This window comes from Melanotaenia boesemani, chromosome 19 (genome assembly GCF_017639745.1).
Source record: "Melanotaenia boesemani isolate fMelBoe1 chromosome 19, fMelBoe1.pri, whole genome shotgun sequence".
Classification (NCBI taxonomy): Eukaryota; Metazoa; Chordata; class Actinopteri; order Atheriniformes; family Melanotaeniidae; genus Melanotaenia; species Melanotaenia boesemani.
Genome location: NC_055700.1, coordinates 23,946,660 through 23,963,874, shown reverse-complemented (window position 1 = coordinate 23,963,874; position 17,215 = coordinate 23,946,660). Strand labels below are relative to the sequence as shown.

At 38.4% G+C, this 17,215-nt stretch overlaps 3 protein-coding genes across 3 annotated transcripts in view; 1 reads left to right on the top strand and 2 right to left on the bottom strand.

The window, feature by feature from the left end:
* The window catches only part of niban2a (niban apoptosis regulator 2a), a 33,812-nt gene extending 29,988 nt beyond the window's left edge, over positions 1-3,824 (top strand). The window contains exons 10-14 of the mRNA XM_041970023.1: positions 21-176; positions 444-557; positions 676-783; positions 1,413-1,524; positions 1,638-3,824. Coding sequence (XP_041825957.1) covers positions 21-176; positions 444-557; positions 676-783; positions 1,413-1,524; positions 1,638-2,542 — 1,395 coding nt within the window. The 3' untranslated portion in view covers positions 2,543-3,824. The remainder of the gene's footprint in view (positions 1-20; positions 177-443; positions 558-675; positions 784-1,412; positions 1,525-1,637) is intronic.
* Positions 3,807-12,500, bottom strand: slc31a2 (solute carrier family 31 member 2). Its single transcript, XM_041970024.1, has 4 exons — positions 12,317-12,500; positions 7,874-7,940; positions 4,952-5,180; positions 3,807-4,779 (listed from the first exon to the last, which is right to left on the bottom strand). Exons 1-4 carry the CDS (start codon positions 12,323-12,325, stop codon positions 4,614-4,616), a joined length of 471 nt encoding a protein of 156 aa, XP_041825958.1. The 5' UTR covers positions 12,326-12,500; the 3' UTR covers positions 3,807-4,613.
* Positions 12,501-13,581: 1,081 nt separating this feature from the next.
* Positions 13,582-17,215, bottom strand: part of arrdc1b (arrestin domain containing 1b) — a 34,603-nt gene continuing 30,969 nt past the window's right edge. Inside the window, exon 8 of the mRNA XM_041970434.1 lies at positions 13,582-16,145. Coding sequence (XP_041826368.1) covers positions 16,081-16,145 — 65 coding nt within the window. The 3' untranslated portion in view covers positions 13,582-16,080. The remainder of the gene's footprint in view (positions 16,146-17,215) is intronic.

Below are 17,215 nucleotides of genomic sequence, written 5' to 3'. Positions count from 1 at the left end.
AATGTCCATCTCTCCTTTAGCAACTGGAGCGGCTGTCCATGTTGGCCTTTCACCCTGTGAAGATGCAGAGCTGTTATGAGAAGATGGAGGAGCTGAACCTGGAGGGGCTGCAGCAGAGGTTCGATGTTTCTAGCCCCTCTGTGTTCATCAGCAGGGCTCAGATCCTCATGAGGGAGGTGAGGTGCAACTTTCTTCTTGGATAAGACAAACAAAAAGCGTCAGAAGTCTCACAATCGTCACTGTGCTAATTAACACTCCCTAATTCCTAGTAACTCAAAACAAATAAATAGCAAACTACCCTGCATGTGATAGAGCTGTTACTTCCACCTGCTGGACAAAAAGAGTATGGCAGCTCTAAAGATTGTTAAGCTGTGGTGTCTGGTTATGTTTTCTAATCAGATTCTTTGTGCTGTTGAGTAGCTTTGTGAATCCTTTTTTGACAGCAAATGGACAATGCAGTGTACACATTTGAACAGCTGCTCCATCAGTCTTTAGAGGCTCAGGGGGAAGATAACATGTGTAAGACCATCCAGAGATGCCAGGACAGGGTTATCAAGGTATAACAGAACCAGCAAAGTAGTATGAATTCTTTTATTGTACTTGACAGATTCATTAAACAGTACCTTGATAGACTGAATATATATAATGTTTATGTTTCTGTTCTCATTCTGTCAGAAATATGATTATGACAGCAGCACGGTGCGAAAGAAGTTCTTCAGAGAAGCTTTGCTGCAGATTATCATCCCCTATATGCTGCAACAGCTCTCACCATCCTGTACACCTGTAAGTAACACTGTATTTATATGAAGTCAGGGACATGTTCTTCAAGGAGCAGGAAAAACTCCTTAAAGAACACTACCTAGAGCATGTTTCACTGTCAGGATTTCCCTCCTCACTTGTTGGTCAAACTTGTGTGCAAACTAAAGGGAACAGAAGAATTACAATCCTAATTCCAAAAACACTGGGACACTAAGTAAAATGTAAATTAAAACAGAATACAATGATTTGTACATCTCATAAAGCCATATTTTATTCCCATTATAACATAAACAACATATCAGATGTTGAAACTGAGACATTTTACCATTTTATGGAAAACCTCTTTCTATCTGAGAGACTCTGCCTCCCTGAAATGCTCCTTTTAGACCCAGTCATGTTACTGACCTTGTTGCCAGTTAACCTAATTATTCGTCAAATACTTCTCTAGTTTTCTTTGATTGGTCCTTATTACTTTTCCAGCTGTTTGTTGCCCCTGTTCCAACTTTTTTAGATGTGCTGCTGCCATGAAATTTAAAATGAGCTCATATTGTCCACGAAATGTTTAAATGTCTCATGATTGGGTTAAAAAACCTGCTGGACATCTGAATGCTGAGAGTTTTGCAACTTTAATTACTGTTCCACTGTTTTCCCAGGAGCTGCCTCGCTTTAAGGAGCTCATCTTTGAGGACTTCTCCCGTTTTCTCCTGGTGGAAAATATGTACGAAGAGGTGGTCCTGCAGTCTGTCACCAAAGACATAATGATGGGTAAGAGCAAGAAATGCCAAGGATTAGAAGCTGTTTCCATGGCGATTAAGTATCATTAAAGTACATAATCTGCTTCACCTGCAAACATTATGTTTGATTCTTGTTTTTTCCAGCTGTGAAGGAGGCAGCCGTGCAGAGGAGACACAATCTCTACAGGGACAGCATCATTCTGACTAACAGTGATCCCAACTTGCATCTGCTCGGGGAAACACCCTCGGTGGACTGGGCCTCCAAATTTGGGGGTGATGAACCAGATTGTTCTGTTAGAGGCGAAGCTGAGGCGAGGGGATCTGGGAGAAGACGCAAGCAGGTGGTGTCCATGATACAGCTGGATGGGTTGCCATTTCCTTATGAGTCTTGTCTGGAGGTCCCAGGGGTGGAGCTTATTCCTGAGGAGGACAGCGAGGATTGCGAATGCAAAAAGGAAGACCAAGTGGAGGAAAAGGAGGACTTTGGTCCGTCTGAGGTTCCCAAGTCTCCAGACAGCGTTGATGAAATCCGGGACTTGATCAACCCGGTGCTGGAGATGGTGTTGCCGGTGCCAGAGAAGGAACTGAGCGAGGTGACAAATGGGACACAATTAGCCACTGGCACCGTCACCATGGAGGACGGGTTAGAGGAAAACGTGACGCACGTCACCACCGTCGTAGAGGATGTCCCCAGGAAATCACTGCAAGACAAGACGTCCCCGGAGTCAATCCTGCATGAGCTGCTAGGAAACAAGAACCAGGAAGCTGATAAGGAGCATCAGGAGGAGGCAGCCATCCGGAAAGCCATCGAGGAAATGGAGATGGCAGTGCAGGAAGAGGAGAGTGAGCGGATGGCAGAGGCCTTGGCAGCAGAATCAGATTGTGAGTTACCACCACTGGCTGCAGATTTTGGCTCTCATTATGACAGCGGCTTCCAGTCGCCGACCAATGACGGGCTGATTGAGAGTGAGCCTCAGCCAATCACAAACGGCCTGAATGGAGAGGACAAAATTGTTGATCCTGTTGAAGTTGAGGTTGTTTTAGCGTAGGAATGCAGAACACCCTCCCATTATATTTAATGTAAGAGGAGGGTTTTATTTAAGGGATTAAACAAGTCTATTATCTGTTGTTCAGTGATTGGTTCTCAGTTTTATTCATGTTTTGCATCAACAGTAAACCCACCATAGGTTTATGCTCCATTTAAATCTTTTTATTTGTACATTCAGGTATTTACGACTCATCTACGTCAGCGTTGTAATATATCAGGAAGTCAGACTCACATTTATGTTAAAAAGTTTGAAACACTGTATTTCAGTTCTTGTATCTGAACAGCAGGGGGCGCTGGAGGACAACTTGACTTTTTTCCCTTTATTTTAATGGTCACATTTTCAGTCTCTGCTATTTGAGTGATAAAAATTAATTAGCTCACTTTATAAGCTTTTGTCATATTTGCATATTCCCTCTATGTTTAAACAGTCTAATAATGATTCATACATCTTTGTAAAGGCAGTGGCTCTTCATGTTTTTATATCTGTTGGCAGAAATAACCAAAAACATTTAGTTTAAAGCGTTAAGTGTGGGAGGGTTTGATGTATTTATCATTACATGCTAGATTTTCTGTTCTCCATCCTATTACTTCAGCTTCATTGTAGGTATATTGAATCAAATAGTACAATGTCTATTTATATCATTTTGTTCCTTATTTAATTAATTTCCAATAGCTAAGTGACAGATTTGCATCCGTGTTCATGTTGAAGACAATGATCTCATTGTAAATCATGAAAGGGAAAATAAATATGAAGCTTTAATTACTGAATTACATCAGTCTGAAACTTTTGCCTGAGAGTTCATCTCAGCTGTACAATGGCTTAGTCTTTGTTTTTTTTAAGAGGTTAAATTTGGTACCAAATACGACATGGAGAACAGTCATTCAAGTCTATGTATACCATGTGTTACATTAAAGAAATTACATAATTAAAAGATTAGATTAAAATATGAGGTTGTAAATAAGCACATTTTTATAAAATAAGGGTCCAGTTATACTTCTTTCGTGTAAATTAAGTCATGTTCTTATCAGCAGTAATCAGTCTGTCGGTGAGTTATATTCATAGTTGAACCTCAAATAAATGCTGAGAAAAGTTATTCCTTCATAAATCTGTCATTCTGACACTTATTTCCAGAGAAATGTCTCCTTGCCCTGTGTATTTATTTTACAACCTGTGTGGTGAGTAACTTCCAGGTGTTACCGCTTTCTGTTTTTCTACGTGTAAACATTGTCTTCTTGACTTATATAGGTTGAAATGAATGAATAAAAATAGTTCATCAGCTTTATTCTTTGTCAGTACATCAAGTCAAGTGATCAGATGCTTTTATTGTAAATATTCTGTTTCTAGAGAACACAAAGAAATGTAAAATCCTTGACAGTGCAGTTTATTCTTCATTTTATGGTTAGTCACAGGACCTTCCTCTGTGACACGTGAAAATGACTCATCAGTTTGTAGATCTTGTTTGTATGAGCCAAAAATAACAGTCAGTTCCTCAAACTTCTGAATTTCTGCTCCATGTCCATATAAACATTGAGATTTCACATCAATGAAACCTACAGAAATGTTAAACCTCAGTTTTCAATTGCTTAAAGTTGAGATCATTTAGAAGTAGCTAACAGCAAAATCATAAAGTCCCTCAAATATGAACTTTTTAAAAGAACCACAAGGCTTTGTGAGCTGTGAGTCTCGTCTCTGATATTTGCTTCACTTCTGTTGTGCGTGATTCAAAGTGCACTTCTCTTTTTGTAAATCCTCTACACTTTGTTAGACTAAAAAAAAAGAGAAATTAAAGCCAACAGCAGCGTCTTCCCGGAGCTCAAAAAAACTTTTTTACACAATCAACTGTTTGAGAAAGTTGAGAAAAACCAGACCCCTTTAATGAAAAAGAACCACATCATCCTCTCTGGAGACACCCTGATCCAAACTTTAGTTTCCACATCCAATTCATTCAATCAGTTCTGCAGATCATTCCACAGTACGCATGAATCCACTCTTCTGTGCCAATCCATTGGAAGAAAACACAAACCAGTCAAACGGTTTTCCATTTGGTACGATCCATGTTCAGTCCATACAGTCACATCTGGTCCACTATAGGGAAAGAGATGAAATAACCGAGGACGGAGCCCACAATGACCCCCAGAAAGATCCAGGTGTTGTAAGACATGACGCACAGCATCAGCATGTAGCCCAGAGACACCTGCAGCACGTGGAGGACCGTCTGGATGACATGCAGCAACCAGCTGGAGAGGACGGGGGAGAAGATTTAATAAAACATCACCTGATTCAGCTAAATACTGCCAACTTAGACTTGTTTATGCTATCTGGGATTATAAAAAATCACCCATGTTTCCACCTCTTCTACCTAAATTCCAATATTTGTATTTTCAATGAGAAATCATGAGAAGGCCTGACCTGGTCCTGGTGCTTGGAGTTTGAGGAGGTGTCTCAACAGGGGTGAGGGAAGACTCAGAGGGGCTGCTGTCCAGCACAGAGCTGCTCTCGCTGCGGCTGGACGGGGGGGCGGCGTACGGGGACGGAGGCTGGGCCAGCTTGGAGCTGCTCCCCAGCCACACCCTCCACACTTTGAGCACTTCATAAAAGACTGTCAGCAGCAAGACGACAAACACCGACAGCACCATCCCTGGAAACAGAAACACCACAGAAAGCATCAACACACATCCAGACTCAAGTGCACAAGAACATTAACCTGATGTTTGTTTCTTGATTTTATTCTTCCCCTCTTCCAGCTGCAACATGAGAAGTTCCCTTATGTAGATAAATGAAGACACATCCTATTTATACAGAATGTAAAAAAGCAGAAGGACTCTAACTTATTATCAAAACTGACCAAAACAAAAGCAGACTGGACATTTAACAGATCTTTTAATTGCCCATTAATCTGGGAAGGGTTATAAGTCAATTTACAAACTATTTGGAGTCCATCATTCTAAAGAGAGAAAGATTATTTAGTGGAAATTATGACAGCTGTCAGGAGTGGACGACACAATAAGTTCTGAGCTATGCTCAGAGGAACTGCAAAAACCCCAAGACATCTCCAATTCTACAGATCTTAGTCAGCATGTTAAGTGCTAAAGTTCAACACAGACTAATAAAAAAAAAAAAAAAAAGTATGCTCACAACAGAACGACTGAAAAAAAAAAAAACACCTAAACACCTAAATGTAATTGAACGAATATGACCAAACTTCTTTGTTATAATACAGTTATGTTTTCAGTTATGCTGTTATTTATGATGTTATTCGTGTTGTTGCCATTGGGTTTTACATCTCGGTCTCAGTTTTCTTCTCTTCGGACTTCCCTTCTCTCGTTTCCCTTTGTCAGGTCCAGCATTAAAATCTAACTTAGCAATATCCAAAGTATAGAATAATCATCAGGTACCACTGGAAGCCTTGTATCATCCATTAAGCTGCTGTTGGCAAAGCAAATTTGTTCAGGACAACAAGGCAGCCAGACCATCCTTCTGCTGTCATGATGCTGGACAACAACAAAAAATACAACAAAAAACAACCAAGTGAAAAACATAAATACTTATATTAAACGTCTAGCTGGATAATTCCAGTTTATTTGATTGAAATACAATCTGGGTAGAACTTTGTTCAGTATTAATCTGAGGGGCCAATCAGCACATACTGTCAGTGTTGAGCAGCATTTTTTACTTTCACCAGGAACTAATAGCCTTACTTTTCTAGAAATGTTGTTTGTACATGTTGTTCTTATCATAACACAGATATATGAGAAATACATCAATGTTATTAAACCAGTCTGATAAAATCAGCTCTACTCTTATAAACAGTCCAACACCCAACAAGTTAAACACAGACAATAATAACAGAAAGAGGTGAACTTCCTACAGCTGCAGAGTGCTGATTGGCTGGTTGATTGCACAGCCATCCCCCATTAAGATTGTGCCAACAGCAAAATGCTTTTTTATTGAGTTATGAGGAAAAAACTGCATAGTAAGAGAAATGAAACTGGATTTAAGAGCAGTAGTCAGTGGTAAAGAGTGGTTGTCCTATGTGTGTGCATTTTGCAAGCCTGCATGTCTGCAGTGTTTGCAGTTATGATGAAGTAAACTAATTGGTAAAAGAATCCAGCCAAACATGATGTACTTCGCTGATTAGACGTGAGGAAACGCTAAAAGTCACGTAGTAAACATTGCAAGTAAGGCAACAAGTTTTAACATGTTATTAATTTAAGTTTTAAAACTTATTCATAATTAATGCAACACTATTTGTTGTGGTTTTTGTAGTCACCTTTATTTGTTTGGCACATTTTAAAGCAACCAAGGTTGATCAAAGTGTTGCAAGGCACAGAAATCAACAAAAACTGATAACAGAGTCATCCTTATACAATTTTTAAGAACAGTCTTTACTCTGCCTTCACTGTAGCCTCATACAACATTACAACATGCAAAGCATTGTGGGGAACAAAGCATCATGGGAACAGTAGTCCCACAACTACAAAAACAATAATAAAATCTGTAACGTGATAAAAGTGACTCAAAAAAGATCACGAAAAAGAAACAAAAGTGATTATAAGCAAGGTGATGGGCAGTTCAGGGGCAGACACTGCAAAGTTTCCATCACCTTTTATTTTTTACCTTGTTCTGGTCACAACTAGAAGAAACCAGTTGGCAGACCACAGATTTCTAGCTGGGGTGTGAGCACGGAGTGATAAGCTAAACAAGATGAAGCTGTAGAACAGGGCTACTCAATTCGGTCCTACGAGGGCCGCAATCCAGCAGGTTTTCCATGTATCCCTGCACCAACACACCTGAGTCAAATTAGGGGGCTCTAACAGCCAATCAGGTTCTACACAATGACTCATTAATTTGACTCAGGTGTGCTGGTGCAGGGATAAATGGAAAACCTGCTGGATTGCGGCCCTCGTAGGACCGAATTGAGTAGCCCTGCTGTAGAATAAACTGACTTATCGACCCTCATGACAAAATACCAAACTCTGAATAGCCCCAAAACTCCTTGGTCAGGGTCGACTGTAGCTCTGTCTACAGTGAACGGCAGTGAAAATGTGGCTTTTGGTTCAGAAGGTGTCAGACAGGTTTCATGTGAGTATGAATCCAAGCTGCCCACCTGGGAGCCTGTTCACACCTGTCTATGACTGAAATGTAGGTTCAAGATTACACATGTCGAAAATTTCCCGGCAGTACTCTCCTGAGCAAGCAGAGCACCAACATGCCCGCTGATTACAGCACAATAGTTTCTACCACATGAAGTGGCTCTGAGGAGCTGCTGAACGGGATGGTTCAGACATGACGTACTGCTCTGCTGGTACTTTTAAACCCTCTGTGGCTTACCTGCAGGGCTGTGCACATCCCAGGACTTAAACAGCAACGTCACATTGCTTGACACCCCAAAGGTCATCTAAAAGAAAAACAAGAGAACTTTTACATTCTCCAAATGGTTGAAAGTTGTTTAATACTGAGTAACATGCCATGGGTTGTTGTAAAGTTTATTACATATACCAGACCAGGGCTCCAGACTAACTTTATTTACGAGGAACACAGTGGCCCCTAACTTAAATTTTAGGAGCGCAAGCAGATAATTTAGGGGCAGACACTGAAATCACCTTGCATAGCAAATATTCACATTTTGTTTCATTTTCATTGTATTAGTGATAAATATTTGAACAATAAAATCAAAAATTACAATGTTTACAATTCACATTTTCTTGCAGTCGACATAACATTAAAAAAAACACACACACACACACACACACACACATCTTACTGGCCACACTTATACAAAACAAGTAGACTTAGAACTTGTCAAATCAAATCAGATTTGATGATCTGATTTAAAATACTTAGAAAAAGTAATTGCTTCAAACTTCGAAAACTTGTTAAACATATTATGTGAGCTGGATCACACATAATATGTAAAATTGTCAGGCAGCTTCTGGCCTTTTGTGCAAATAACAGATGGATTTTATGCTGTGCTGATGGCACTTTGCAAATCATCTTGCTAAGGGGATGCAAAGCAGCAGCCACTTGTTTTATTGACCATTTATTATGACTAAAACAAGGGGTGCTTTAGTGGATTCAAATAAGCCTTTAACATGTCAGCATGAACATTTAACTTGTGGTTTTCTTTTAACAGAGCCAAATGAATAGTGTCTGTGTTTAGCTAAAGAACTGCTTTGTATGTAGCCTATGGATTGCTACCAATTATATATATATATATATATATATATATATATATATATATATATATATATATATATATATATATATATATATATATATATTTATATATATATATATATATATATATATATTTATATATATATTTATATATATATATATTTATATATATTTATATATATATTTATATATATATATATATATATTTCAGTGCGCTACAGTTGTCTGGACCAAAATGAACAAAGTGGCCGGAGATGTTTAAAAAGAAACAAACTCAAATAACTAGTTAACACCAAGGTATGCATCTCTTAACACAACACATCCAACCTTACAGCAGATGGGCTACAGCAGCAGAAGACCACACGAGTGCTTCCTGTCAGCTAAGAACAGGAAACTGAGGCTACAATTCACACAGACACAGGCTGGTTGTTGAGTTGTAATGAGTTGGGGGATATTTTCTTGGCACAATTTGGGCCCCTTAGTACCAAGTGAGCATCATACTCAGCCTACCTGATTATTGTTGCTGACCATATCCATTATGACCACAGTGTAGCATCTTCTGATGGCTACTTCCAGCAGGATAATGCACCATGTCACAAAGCTACTAGCAAGTGTAATGAAAATCCTGCTAAGCGCATGTGGAGCAAACAGCCCCAACAACACTGATGTTATTCACCTGAACCACAAGATTAATGTGCAAAAACTGAGAGCCTCTGCTCTTATTTGTAGATGCAATGACGCTCAGAGCATCTATGATTACAGATCTAACTTCACGCTTTTTTCCTTTTCTTTTCTAATAAACATACTCTAAAAGAACAAAAACACAGACAGGTTAAAAGATTCGACTTGGAATTCTCAATGTTCGACTCTCGTTTCTGTGGCATTACAAAAAGAATTTAAATTACACCGTTTTGGACAAATATCTATTCAGTACATCTCGTCCCACAACTAGAGGACTGACTGTCCCACAGAAGGACACTTTGTTCTCCCTGCTGGTGTGGACATGCGACTGACAGAGGAATGCACTGTGTGTTTGAGTGCGTGTTATTCAGTCAGCAGGCCAACTCTCTGCCTCCCTTCCCCAGTAATTCACCACCTGTCCAGGCTGAGGATCTCTCACCAGCTGCACACTGATAAGCTAAAAGGATCCTGTTGAGTCTGAGTCTTACACTTCTGTCCTCAATGTGCATACAAATATCAAACTTGTGCTTTGTTTAAATTAAATGAGGACACATCCACTGAAATGATGATCTATCCCACAAAAATATGGCTTTACATTAACCGGGTTAGGATTTTTATGTTAACTGCTAGCTAGAAAGAGGAACCAGGCGACGCTTGAGAAAATTTGTTTGCCTGGTGAAGGTCAAAGTTAACAACTGTGAGATTAATGTTTCTGCTGCAAACACTGTTTTATCTGTTGTTTCAAACCCAAACTTGCGTTCATACAGAGGATTTTCTGAGCATGCCACTAAGTTTCAGGTATGACCTGTAAAAAATTTTGTTGCTGAGAAATCGGTCCAATGTGTTCATGATTAACTTTTCAGATACACAATAGTCTTGAGCCAGCCCTCCTTTCTTTATATTTTGCTCCAAGCAGCCAGACTTTAGTAATCTTTTAAAAAGGTCATGAGGGACGGTTCTCCAGGCTTTCTGAAACTCTTTGCACATTGACTTCTTTTCCATAGATATTCACTCCAGCACTGATTATTCTCAGAGAAATGTGTTTTTGTTTTTGCAAGACACTTAAAAAAAAAGGCACCTAAATCAAGAGATAAACACATCTTTTATTTTTATTTATTTATTTCTATCTGCACATATCAGATAACACAGCAAAGGCCTCATTTTCAATTTCATCAGTCTTTCAAAGACACATAATTATAGTTAAGTTTTGGGGTCTTTTTTTAATACCAAAGATGACATTTTGACAGACATAAAACTTTATTTTTGTACAAACAAGGTGACTCTCAAGCGATATTAGCTGAATACTTGGTATATCTCAGAGTGCTGTTTGGTGACTCCTTAAAATTTTGAGGAAACCAAAAGTAAAGAGAATGACCTAAATTAACGGCTAGAAATAGAAACAAATCCAAAAATAGAAGAAATCCAGTAAAGACCTGATACAGAAGCTGTGAGACTCATTTGATCCACCTACTTTCAAGAGACAATTCTTAATTAAAGATTGCAATCAGCTGCAAGAGGTCTGTTGGAGCGATGACTCCTCCCTAGAGCCTGGACATGACTGAGGCAGTGTGGGATCATCTTGACAGGGAAGGGAATAAAAGAGGTGTTATGACTAGTGTGGTTTCTTACTTAAGTAATTTTAGTGTGCTATGACTGGCGTGCCTTCTAGCAGTTCGTCAGAGAATGGTTCATGTAAGATGGCTTCCCTGTAAAGACCTGAGCTCATGCCTCCCTCCTCCCAAACAGCCACACCCTGTCTAAACTTCAGCAGTTTGCAGCGATTTTCATGTACGGTCATCCTGGAGTTTGTAGGGATAGGTTTCCCATTTCTTGCCATTCCCTTTTTACCGGTTTTGGTCACACAAGGGAAGTAAGTCACATTTTGTTTTGGTATTGACCACTTCTTCTTTTGTTCAGGTAGATTTGCTTTGGATTTTTGGCCCTGGCCCACAATGAAGTAAGTCAACTGCAATTAGACTTCTGTGATTCCATATCTCTTTGTAAATTAAACCATATTGTTCTACCTTAATGTTGTCTCTGTAGCTGATTGAGACATCAAGATAATGAGTCATATTCATGTTGTGTCTTGACCACCCCTAGACGGGACACAACAGAGGGTTCTGGCTTTCTTGAAGAACAAATGTGGTCACAACAAATACTGACTTTCAAGACAATCAGAAAGTCTGATTTTGCTATAGATGTCTTTACAATTCATGACTGAACACATATTTCCAGTTACCCTGGCAATATATAAAGATATAAGGATTTGGCTCAAAACTTCTGCACAGCATTTTACATGTATGCATGTGGTAAATGTCAGCAAAGTTCTTCATTACGTTATCAAGTGCTTTAGTAGCTGTATTCTGCACCATCACCAGCTTCTCTTTTACACTTAAAAAAATAAACAATCCAGCTTTACACACATGATATTGTTCAGCTTTGAAATATACCAAAAGAAGCATTGATTTTACTGCGTTTGTCTGATGGTCACTACACTAACTATAGTTTTTGTATTTGACTGATTTATACTGGATCTTTATAACATTTTATTTTTCTTTATGAGGGCAAAGCATTTAAGATACACCTGAAATCTTTTCTAGGCCTTTTTTAAGGAGTAATATATGTGATTTTAGTGTCTTATATCAAACACACCCTTTACATCTACATTAAAAGTTTTAGCAAGCTGTAACAAGTTACTTTATTATTCCCAGACAGCACACCATGTATGTGGGTCAGAACAGAACCACCACGGTAAGCTGCTTAAAGTCAATTTTAAAGTCACGCACTGATTAACTCGATATCAAATATTGATGAAGAAATATTATATATATTTTATATATATTTTATACATTTTTTTTTATTACAGGTACGATGTAAGCTAAACAATACAAAGCCAACTACAAACAGAACACTTACGGACATCATGGTGGCCTTGCTGACTGTACGCTAAGCACCAATTTCACATCACAGTTCAAGCAGTTCCCATCACGGCTCGGACAGGGGTTCGGTTGTGCTATCAAAATGCCATTGCTTCCATGTGCTGCAGCAACAACTACTGAGCCAGCTATACAAGTGAGTGCAGCTGAACGGTAGCTAAAGTTACCTCGTGACTTCAGTCAATGAGCAGAGGCTGATGGGTAATGTAGTCTTTTTTTGTTGCAGTGACTATCCTTCAGGGCGTACGGAAAATTAAACGTTTTCGTCAAGTTTGGATTAATTTACATTTTTTTCTCTTAATAAATTATCAGGAGCCAAAGTTACAGACAGACGCTACCCATTGTTAATTTTGAATGACCATTTTTTGGTTTACACCATTACTGTTAGGACCTGGGTCACGTGACCGACGGAGACGGCCGAGGGTGGCCGTTCAATTTTGGCTTCGCGAACTAAAACGAATCATTGGATCCGCTCTATTTATGTCACACTCCGTGCGAGTTTTTGACTATTTAGACAGGTGTCGTGCCAAAAAGTGATCGTCTGCCAGAAACTGATTAGACAGCAGCTAGAGCGTACCCAGCCTGTTAAAGGTGTGTCCCTCAATTTGGGTGTTATGTCGGTATAAAACCGACATAGCAAGACAATTCAAGTGACAGTATGTCTAAATAAACAAAGAAAGTATGCTTTTGCGAGTTCTTTAACAAATTAATTACAACTGCAGACAAAGAGGTGATTTAATCAGAATCAGTGTTCATGCATGTTGCTGTTTCACTGTTTTTGCCTTATGCTTGTTTATTTTTAGAATGCCAAGTCCAGTTATTATAGGATTTATGTGTTGATTTACAAAGTTTCACTTCCACTGATGAGTGGGTTTAAGATAAACTTAGAAAATGTTTCAGCTTGATAAATAATGCTGATGTATGGCCCTTATTTAAGTTTAGTAGATAACCACCGCACATTAAAAAGAATCTTCAAACAACTTCTGCCTATTTTTGTTCAGCTGGTCTAAGCCGTAAAGTTATGTCCCATCTCTTATAAGCTGGATTGTTGTAACAAGTCCTCCAATGGACACTATTGCACTTTGCAGACTACAACCTGAAACATATGCCTGTGAAATGATCACTTCATTTGCCTTTTTAATGTAATTATTATATTATTTAATCAACTTCACTCTAAAAAATCCAAGCCTCTTTCCTTTTTTGTTAAACCCTCTTTCGACCAGCTAACACACACAAACACAAAAACATGTCATATCATTTATTATCATATTTTACAGTACAACTTTGATTCTGCACTGTAACTTAAAACATTACATGTAATGGTCAAGGTCCTACTATTGGTATATGCATACTACACCTGTAAACGGTTTCAAGTAGAAAAATACAAATCAAGACACCACTCATCAGTATGTGAAGGGAAAAGAATGAAGGGAAAAACAGAACACTGAGGTTCCATAAAGCTATAGTACCTTTTGGTGCAGAAATCAACTGAATGAGGACTGAAAAAAAGGCAACATGAAAAAAGTTCAGGGAGCTTCTGCTGCAGCAGTGCTCACGGAAATAAGAGGAATTGCACATTATTTTTTTAAAACAAGAATACAAAAACTTTACAGATCTGAAGGTCCAGTGTCTCACTGTTTTTTATAGAAGCTACATCTGTATACATCAAGTGCACTTGGCACAGTCCGGTAAAGACAAAAGAGGAGGAGCACAACCAGATGTCCTCTAGAGAAACAGGTCCATAACAGGCTCATGCAAGAGGCGTCAGGAATCCAGGTCGTTTAAGGCATGTTGTCACATTAATGGAGCGACACAGCATTGTTAGTAGGGCGACAAAGCTGTCTGCCTGTGGAAAACCAAATTTTAAAAAAAATCCTGAAACATGTGGCAACATATGAAGCCCGCGCCTGTGATCGTTTATCGTTCTGTGCATCTAATTTGACTGTTTTTACCATGGATTTTGATAATTTAATGGTGAGAAAATGACACACATAAAGAGTAATGAGAACATTCAGTACAGCAGTTGTGCTTGAGATTCTCAGTGGTAGTTTCCCACATACGAGGGGACAATAAATGCTTTTATAACACAGCAGGCCTTGGTGATATGGCAGAAATCATCACAACATAAACAAGAATAATTTTGGTCATCAATGACACAATATAACAAATGTTAAAAATCTAACAAAAAAAATCAGACAAAAAAACTGATTTTCCCCCCTTTAAGGAATTATGTTAGATAAACTATATGTGCATAACAAAAACTTTAGTTATCTTTTTTTGTCTATAAATAATGTACGAAGTTTGCAGAGACAGTCCGTTTAGATCATGGTTACTGTGGTTTTACTTAGCTGTGGTACACAGGCAAAAAGAAAAAGTTAAGAGTATCCAGCACACATTTCAACACATACTGAATCAGTAGATCTGAAGTTATGTTAGAGTACAAATGATTTCACACACACTATGACATACATGCACACCCATGCAGTAGATGTGTTTGCTCAAAATGCATGACCTCACGATGTTAAAAAGTGCTGTGTTGTGCACGTCTGTCATCATCTGCACTGATCTCACTAATGTGACACTACTTACTGTAAATTTAAGGCAACAGAAATGACAAAAAACCCTGAAAACCCTCAATTTAATCCAGAGAGCTAAAACAAAACACAACACACAACAGCCAAGAACTTAATTTGATAACATCAATTGCAGACGTCAGCTGGTGCACGACAGGGATCAGTCTGAATGATTGATAACTGTGTTAAGCCCCCAGATGAGATAATGTTTGTTTCAGTTTTCACCACAAGAGGGCGCTGCCCAGCTGCAGGAAAGCTGAGGCTCATACGCAGATAAATGACCCTGTGAATACAGTAGTATTGATGGAAAACCAGCCATCCATTAATTTTTTATACCTGTGTTTTTTTTCCAATGCAGGATCACTGGGGTGCTGGAGCCTATCCCAGCTACCACTAACTGATGCAAAACCTAAAACCAACACAAGGTGGTGGCACAGAGAAAAATATGTCCATTTCTATTCAATGCAGTTTGTTACAAAACGTGTGTGAACTGTTTGAAGTTGTTCAAACAAATATGTTGCTCTTAAAAAAACAAAGTGGAAAAAGTTGGTTTAACTGCAAAAATTAAAAATAACTTGTGATGCTATTTAAAAGATGCAATAATCAGCGATATCCTCCACATAGAAGTTCATTTTAAAGATTCTTCCCTTCGCCGTTTAGTTTGGTTGTTGTTGCACCACCTTGCTATCAGACAGAGAGATGGATGAATGGATAGAGTCACATGGCTTTAATGAGGACAGCTGAGACATGAAAACACAACTAAGGGCATATTTAGACCTACACTAAAAAAACAAGCCTAGACTGAAAGATCTTCAAAAGAAATCAGTGGCTAAAATTATTTTAAAGGCATCACAGATGCAACAATTTGTTGAAAGAAAAAAAAGAATCACAGGAAAAGGTTTTCCTTATTCCAATAATCGAAGATGTCCAACCAAACATCATAAGCGCCGTGCAATGACTCCAAACACTCCTTTTAGGCACAGTGATGTTCACCTGTTCTGTCTGACATTATCTGTGGGACATGAGGTGAAATTAAAATTCTTATAACAATAAGAAATAATCCCTTTTTAGAGTTCTCGTTCATCCTTTTTCATCCAGCACGCCTGGATCTGTGGAGAGGTGAGTGCAGACAGATGTGGGTGGGTGCAATGCTTCACGATCTCTCTGCTTTCTACTGTCCGCTGTTAAAGCTTGAGTTTACGCTGCTGCAGCTTTCCTCGTAAGTGGGTGGAGGCTCTGTAACACACAAAGGCAGACAGGTCAGTAACAGAGTCCTGAAGTCTATATGCTGGATTTCAGTTTGAAAATGTTCATACACATTAATCCAGAGCTAAATCTGCTAATCGTGTGCAACCCTGGTTGATCGGTTACACAGTTTGGAAGCACTTTTTGTTTCTTTTCATCCAGTATTTGCTTTCATTTCAAGCAGAGTCCAGTTTTTCTTTCATTGATTTGTCTTATTTATATGATTTCATTAATCACAAATACAGATTAACCCTTTATATGCCAATTTTGATCATATATCACTAGCTTCCATTTAGAAAATTACACTATAATTCAATATTCAATATTCTAAAAACAAATATGACTTTATTATTAGTTTAACCAGCTGACCTATCTGATTAATACACGACAGAACTGATTTTAATGCATTAATACTTTTTGTATTATGCCAGATTGAACAAAAAGTTATGTTGTGACTGTTAGTTACAACAGTTATTTCTAGCAAATACTTCCATTATAAAGACTTTTTGTTTTACCTCGCCACCCCCTTTAAATTAAAAGGTTTTGCTGTGATTTTCCCATTTCTCAGCAGGAATCTCATACAAGTTTAGTAAGAGTAAAGTCAATCACAAAATTCCCCCAGTGGCCTCCACAGTGACCCTTTACAACAAATCGACTTTTTTAAAATAATTCATGGCTGAAAATTAGTTGATTTTAATATATTATCCTTTTTTTTTAACTAAAATGGTGCTGATGTGTAGTTAGCGAGGACCTTTTAATTAGAATGGCTAATGGAAGTGAAGACATATGTGTCTAAAATCACACTGAAACTCTGTAAATACCTTGTTCATGGCAGGATAAAATCTTGATTATCAAAAAGCTTCAAATCAGATTTAATGGGAAAGTGTTTCCAAACTTTTGACTGGTAGTGTAAAGAGGCATCAGATTTTATGTATTCACTCATATCATGTTGATTTATGAGTTTAATGTGGTTTCCCACTGAGGAAGAACCATCAGGATTACAGGCCACTGTGGAAAATAAATCTACAATTACAAGAATAAATAAATAAATAAATGGCAAA